Below are 7,644 nucleotides of genomic sequence, written 5' to 3' on the forward strand. Positions count from 1 at the left end.
AGCCTAGGGTCAGAAGATCCCTGCCCTCCATCAAAGATCGCCACACCTGGGACGGATGGGCCCCCAGAGCTGCATCTAGAATGTTGCTATTTGGGTAGTACCTCGCCCTAAGCACCCGTGCACTTAGTGATTCCGTGTCCTGCAATAAGCGCCACACTTGCCTTGCGAGCAATGCCAGGTTAAAGAGCTTGACATCTCTGAAACCTATCCCGCCCATATTTTTTGGTTTGCACATCGTCTTCCATGACACCCATGCCGGCTTCCTCTGACCTTGTTTGCTTCCCCACCAAAACTTTCGAAGAAGACTGTTAATATGTTCACTGAGCCCACGGGGTAATTTGAAGCAGGACATCAAATATCGGAATAGATTGTGCAACAGATTTGATCAACACCTCCTTCCCACCTGCAGATAAGCATTTCTCCATCCAGCCTCGAATATGTTTCCAGATCCTATCCTTTAGGTATGTGAAGCTGCCTTCCTTGCTCTTGCCTACGTCCGTCGGTAGGCCTAAATATTTCTCTGAGAGGGACTCGTTCTGGACATCCAAGATATTCTTTATCTCATTTCTGGCTTGTTACGCTGGAAAATAGCAGAGAACACAAGAAAAAGGCCTCCCAAGCTTTTAGTGACCGGCCCAGTAAGGATCCCTTAGCGTGTGTTTTTTAAGTTTGGTTATGTCTTCCCCTTTTATTTTATTTTTCCTTAGTTATAATATATACTATATATAGTTACTCTGTTTAATTTTCAAAAATGTTTAAGTGTGTATAATAAAAATATTCAGGGAGTGTTAAATTTTTGTTCCGCTTGGTTAGGAAAAATGTCCGTGACATTTATAAAAATGTTAACGCATTTAAAAAAATATTGATAACGTTATAAAATGTTTGTGACATTGAAAACACTTAAAAATGTTTGCACATTAAAAAACGTATATCATACTTCGAAAAAATGTTCAAAGTTTGCTTCTAAAATGTTAGCTGTGTATTAAAAATGTTTGTATCATTTAGAAAATATGTGCATAACACATAGAAAAATGTTTGAATGTTTTCAAAATGTTGATGACATTTAAAAAATATATTCAAACGTGTGTTTACAATTTTTCACTGTGTATTTAAAAAAATGATCCATATGCATTTTGCAAAATGTGCAAGATGTATTTGGACAAATATTCAACATGTATATGGATGATGTTTGACGTGTATGTAACAAATGTTCAACTATATACAAAAAATATTAAATGCGTATTTAAAAAAATCAACAAAGTATTTGAAAATTGAAAAATAAAAAATAAATACAACCAGAAAACCCAGAAAGAAAATCAATGAATTCCAACAAAGAAAACACAGTAAAAAACACGTGAAGAGAATTGATAAAGAAACCATAAAAAATCAGAGAAAAAAACCACATGAAAGGTTCTAAAACCAATCCGTTTGGGTCTGTAGAACCTTTCCAAAACCGCTTTAGTAGGCCAGCCCGCTAAGGCGAGCACACACCGAGAGCTAGAAGCGAGATGAGAATACATCTTGCAGTAAGCGAGATATTCCTGCGCGAGTCCTACGTCCTGATCAATAGAAAAAGAGGTTGTCTGTAGTCTCCCCTAGATGCCCCCTTTTTATTTCGTTCGAACTCTCTGTGCCTTTGTTGGATGCTGCCTGTGGTGGGCTTTATTAATTTAAAGCCGGACGCATCGTGCGTCTTCGTTCAAAAAGTCTCCCCTAGATGGGTTCCCTAGCACATGGAAAGATAGATGTACCAACGGATTCGCGGAAAAAAGACAGATGTATCAACTTGCACGATCGTAAAACACCTTTATCCAACAACAGCAGATGTTGTGGACATCTAGCAAAACTGCCATAATATTTTATTTGAGCTTTGGCATTCTTGGTTTCCAATATTACAATTCTAGAGTTATACATATAATACTATTTATAATTTTAGCATTGATCACCGTCTATGCTATGCTTTGCTGTCTGAGATGTCGGGAAGAGCAATGCCACATCCACCGAAGGTTATTAAGGTTTATGGGTTGATCTTGACCTGACAAGCTTTGATTGGATAAGAGGAAAGAAGGGGCCCCACCAGGGTGAAATTGTGGGTGTGTGTGTGTGTGTGTGTGTGTGTGTGTGTGTGTGTGTGTGTGTGTGTGTGTGGCAGGGGGAGGGGGGAGTGGGTGGAGAAAATTAGAGGAAGGGCTCGTAACAGGTCCGTACGTCTAGCATTTTGGAACTTTGGCAATCTGCCTGCCGTATTGTAAAGATACATAGGGTCATCTAGACGAGAGTTAGCAAAGCCGAGATACTAAAGCCCAACTAATTCTACATTTTTAGGACAGTAAGGCAACACCTAATCCACAATTCAAAAAGAAATTAGGCTAAACAATTACAAAAAAAAAGATTGCACCTAATCCCGGCCCTCTCATGAATTGGGCGTTTCTGGCTGTTTTGATTTTTTTTTTGATGGACATTCCTGACTGTTGGATCTTCGTTTGAGGCTGTGTTGCCCGTGAACTGGGCTAAACAGCACAAGGGCAGCTACTCCAGTAGCTTTTCTAGAGCCCTGTGGTTAATTGTGCCCGTTTTTCGGGGCACCCCTATTTCTCGCTTTATGCGAGCACATGGGCACACCTCACGTCGGGGGCCCAGATGGGCCCACGCAGGCACGCGGGACGCAAAGGCCTGTTTTTTTATCAGCTTTCAATTCTCGTTTTTTGCTTTCTTTTTGAACTTTTATTTATGTTTTAAAATATTCTACATATATACACAAAAAACATCATCAAAAACACATTTTAGAAAATGTTGAACTACTATTTGAAAAATGTTGAATAAGTATTAAAAACTGTTGAACAAATATTTGAAATTTTTGAATCAGTACTAAAAATGTTGAACAAATATTTGAAAAATGTTGAACAATTTGTTGCATGAGTATTTAAAAATGTTGAACAACAATTTGAAATGTTGAACAAGTATTTGAAAATGTTGAATAAATACTAAAAATGTTGAATGAGTATTTGAAAAATGTTGAACAAGTGTTTGAAAATATTAGTAAGTATTAAAATATTGAAGAATTATTTATAAAATGTTGAATAAATGTTAAACAATGTTTAACAAGTATTTAAAAAATACTGAAATAATTATTAAAATTTTGAAAAAATATTTGAAATTTTTTGAATAATCGTTCGGACAATGCCGAATGTTTATACAAAAATAATGTTGATCACTTATTAAAAAATGTTTTTTGACACATATGATAATGTAGAGTGAAAATGAAAACAAACGTAAGTAAAAACAAAAGAAAAAAGACAAATGGAGAAGAAAAAGAAAAACAAACAAAAAATGAAGAAACAAAAACGCAAGAAAAAAATGAAGAAAAAAATACAAGCAAGAATGAAAAATAATGGAGTAAAAAACAAAATAAAACAGAAAAAAGGGGCTCAAATAGCTTCAAGTAGGATGCGCCCTCAAATTATACACAAGGGCGAAGCTGGCCTGGTGGCTAGCAGTGTAGCGCGTGGTCTAGCAGACCCGGGATCGAATCTGGGTTTCTCTCGCGCTTTCTTGGACCCAACGATTCCGTTGTGTTCCCTCCATCCCAAAATAAGTGTCTCAAGCTTAGTACGCTTATTTTGGGGTGGAGGGAGTAGCATAGTTCTGGTCAACTGATTCGAGCAAGTATTGAGGTTGGTTTTCATAATTTGGTTGGGGAATTTTTCAGTCTACAATGGCTGCTTCGTATCTTCATGTTTTCAAATTATTCTTGCTGATAAAGAACCTAATTACGAGCCTTTGCAATTGTTACCTTCCCTGAATTTATCTTTCTTCAATTGCCTCGTTCACATGGTATACTAGGTAAAATAAGGGTTCCGTATACAAGCTTGAAGCTTTGTTTTAGTACCAGTACACCATTGAAGCTGTTATATGCATACATCTTATTAGTTACAGTTTTGCTAAAGCACATCTAAATGTGGCCTAATTATTACACATCTAAGTCCTATTTCATCTAAGGCCTTGATCACGACTGTCATGTCCTAGAGCAGCATAGTAATGCGGCATTCCATGATTACTGAATTCACTGAAGCGGAACAATTTAAATAACAGTTAACAAGTTGTGCAATCACCCTGACCTCTCAGCAGTATGCTTCGGTACACCATCAACTTCAAATCTCAACCTTGTTCAGTCGATTAAAAGTCTTCTTGACTTCAGGACAAAAATTAATCTGAATGAAATATCTCATAATTCTGCAATGGGCGTGTTAAGAAAGCTCTTGACAATGGAGTTCTACTAGCAGAGGTAAGTTATTTTGTTCTTGAGAAGGTACTCATGTATGCAGATAACCTTTCTAACCGGACATGTTCACACCATAGTTTGAGCAATGGTGTACCTCGTTTCAAAGGTCTATGTCAATACAGTTGGAGATCCTGAAAAGTACAGGATCAAACTTAGCGAAAACTTTCCAGGAATCAAATTTGTGGTTGCCAAGAAAGCTGACAGTCTCTACCCTGCTGTCAGTGATTTGCCAAGGTATTTTCTTGTCAAAGTTTTCCTATGTAACTACTTCGATGCCCCCCAAAAAACAAATAATATAGTGCGAGAGTCAAGACTCAAGATTCACATATATGGGCTTTGTTATGAACTGTTACAACCAAGTCGCAGGGTGCTCCTGTCTAAAAAAAAACCTGTCTAAAAGTCGCAGGGTGCTGATTAAATAAAGTTCACAATCCTCAGTGTACTTTAATTACTAAGAAAATATACACATATTACTTGATACTGTATTAATTTGATATAAAAAAGTAAAATGCCTTCATATACTTGCATCGGCCTCTAATATTGTAGTGTCAAAATAGACGGGCACAGCGCGTCTTCAATGGTCTAGTCTAAAAATAGTCTTGCTAAATTTCAGTCGACCGAGACTTGATGCTATATTCATGAGATCTTACAATTTTTCTTTTTGGTTTTTTTCTTTTTACATGTTATGTCATTTGACTGACCTTGTCACACCCTCTGAAAAAGTCTTACAAATCAATTAGCCATCCCTGGAATATCGTAGCAACGCAGTCGAGGATGACTCAGAGGAAAGAGTGGTGCTGCCCGTGCTGTCTGAAGAAGAGCGAACACGACCGGAGCTGGAGCTCTCAACGGAGAAAGACCCGTACGGGCCAGACGACGCGGGGTCCGGCACAGTCCTGTACATGTGCAGCGCGAGTGCCGGCAGCCTCGCCTCATCGGACTGCAGGACGTGCATTGCCTGGGCGACAGACGGCCGCTCGCTCCGTACCGGGTGCGCGCACCAGAGCCCGACGATGAGTACCCGCACCATCCACTGCTCGTCGGCCTCGTCACCCCTCAGCCCCTCATCCGCGGCGTCGAGGATTGTGTTCCTGCCATACAAGCTCCACACCCACCTGAGCAGAGTGAAGGATTTCCCCGCGGTCTCCGTCACCGGCCGCCGGCCGGAGACGATCTCCAGTAGAACGATGCCGAAGCTGTACACGTCGGACTCGCTGCATGGCCGACGCGTGTTGACGAACTCGGGGTCGATGTAGCCGGCGGTGCCGAGCACGGCCTTGGTGGTCTGCAGCAACCCCGTGTCATGGTCGACGAGCCGGGCCAACCCGAAGTCCCCGAGCTTGGTGCTCATCGACGAGTCGAGCATGATGTTGCTGGGCTTGATGTCGCCGTGCACGATGCACTGCTCCCACTCTCTGTGGAGGTAGCGCAACGCGGATCCCAAGCCGAGGATGATCTTGTACCTCTGTGGCCATGTGAGATGCTTTCCGTCCTTGTTGTAGAGGTGCCTGTCTAGGCTGCCCTCTGCGACGAGCTCGTAGACAAGCAGGAGCCCCTTGCGGCTGTCGCACCAGCCCAGCAGCTGGACAAGGTTGCGATGCTTTAGTCTGCTGATGATCCTCACTTCTGCCTCGAACTCCTTTCTCCCCTGCGCCGACGACTCCGCTGATAGAACCTTCACCGCCACCGCCCGACGGTCTTGGTCACCTCCGACGGCCGCTGCTAGTGTGAGCTGACCCCCGTAAACGCTCCCAAAGCCGCCTCGCCCGAGCCTTTTCTCCTCCGCGAAGTTACCCGTTGCGGCGACCAGCTCGTTATAGATGTACCGTCTGGGGCCTCCGGCCGCCACACCCCTCTCGAGGTCAGCTCTGTCGAGGCACTCTTCTTCGCTGTCCTCGTTTGCTCTTCTTTTCTTGTGTCGCCACAATCCCAGCACCACCGCCGCGCAGACAAACAAAAGAAGTAGAGGAACTAGGACAGATACTAGAATTGGTACCAACTTTTTGTGCTTGTTGTTGCTGCTGGTTGGAATTGGAAGGGGAGCTTCAGCAGGTGGAGGTGCTTCCTTCTTTGATTCCAGAGTGGAGCTGAATGACCATGACAGTATCTGGTGCAGCTCGAAGACACCACCGGTCGCCGCGGAGAAGCCGACGGCGACCTCCTCCGGTAAATATGTACTCAGATCAACGGTGGCATTGACCTGGTACAAGGCACCGTCGATGAGGAGATCCACGGCCAACATCTTGGAGTCATTGTGGTACGTCATAGTGGCGGTTTTGAGAACATTGGGGGACGTGAGGTTCTTTCCCGGCCAGCTCGTTGTGTCCGTTGATGCGGTGGAGTTGAGGGAGTTGACGTCGATGCCGACATGGTTTCCGTTGATGTCGGCACACTCCATGTTGGCAAAAGTGTCGAACTCCACCGCCACGATCCGGCTATCGCCTGTTCCGTCAGCGTACTTGGGGAGGAGGGCGAGGCCGCCGCCCACGCTGTTATCCGGTATCTTGGAAGGGAAATGCCCGAGGAAGAAGGCCATCCCATCGCCTGAATACGTCACGCTGTCCATGTCTGGGGTGATTTGGAAGGAGAAGGTGGTGGTGAAGCTGGCCATCTCGCCGGTGACGTTGCTCCATAGCGGCACCTTTTGCGCGTACCATGCCCGGCCGACGCTGTTCTGAATATCTGCATTACGTGCATTTTTTGTCAGCTCAAGCGTCGATGGAGTGGTGAATGCATCGCGGGTGAAGGACATCGATGAGCCGGCGCTGGGGTCGGAGAAGTTGAGGTTGAAGGAGAACGAGGAGGCCCGGTGCAGCGCACAGAAGAGGTATAGCAACACTAGGAAGACTAGGGTAGGACAACGATGGAGAATGCCCATGGCTTGGTGTTTGGGAAGGAGGAAGCTCGAGCACTATAAATGTCAGGGGAAGTTTGAGCTGGTCTCCACGCGGAAGGAGAATGTCAGTGCTGAGCGCATGAAAGGAACTAGCGAGCCAATGGTGTTGTTGTTGGACTTCTTTTTATCCGGCCGATCGAGCACCAAATGGTTGCACACGACAAAAGTCACTAGCGTATGTATAAAGAGTTAAATGGTCGTTCAACAAAACTGTCGATGCACTCGACTTTCTTCTTGGCAATATATACATCTTTATTTACTCAAGAGCGCCGTCTGCCGGCGGCTGATCGAGACGGGCAGGGGCAGCGACAGGCTCACAGGCAGAAAGCACATCTCAATGCAGACGGTTCTTCGTTTTATAATATAACCTTTCGTTCCCATTGCACCCAAGCCACACCTAACAGTTTCAAAAACCACTGTCAGTTTGAGAAAGTAATGGTTGAATCCCATCTCAGTGCACCCACGC

The 7,644-nt window shown here is 44.0% G+C and overlaps 1 protein-coding gene across 1 annotated transcript; it reads right to left on the reverse strand.

Annotated features, from left to right (window-relative positions):
- Positions 1-5,018: 5,018 nt before the first annotated feature.
- LOC123153779 (L-type lectin-domain containing receptor kinase IX.1-like) lies at positions 5,019-7,160 on the reverse strand. The gene has a single exon (XM_044572728.1). The coding sequence runs from the start codon at positions 7,158-7,160 to the stop codon at positions 5,019-5,021; it is 2,142 nt and encodes a 713-aa protein (XP_044428663.1).
- Positions 7,161-7,644: the final 484 nt, after the last annotated feature.

The sequence above is a fragment of the Triticum aestivum genome, chromosome 7A (assembly GCF_018294505.1).
Source record: "Triticum aestivum cultivar Chinese Spring chromosome 7A, IWGSC CS RefSeq v2.1, whole genome shotgun sequence".
NCBI lineage: Eukaryota > Viridiplantae > Streptophyta > Magnoliopsida > Poales > Poaceae > Triticum > Triticum aestivum.

Excerpts from the sequence above, each read along its gene's own strand:
- LOC123153779 (XM_044572728.1), bottom strand. The coding sequence starts at position 7,160 with ATGGGCATTCTCCATCGTTGTCCTACCCTAGTCTTCCTAGTGTTGCTA.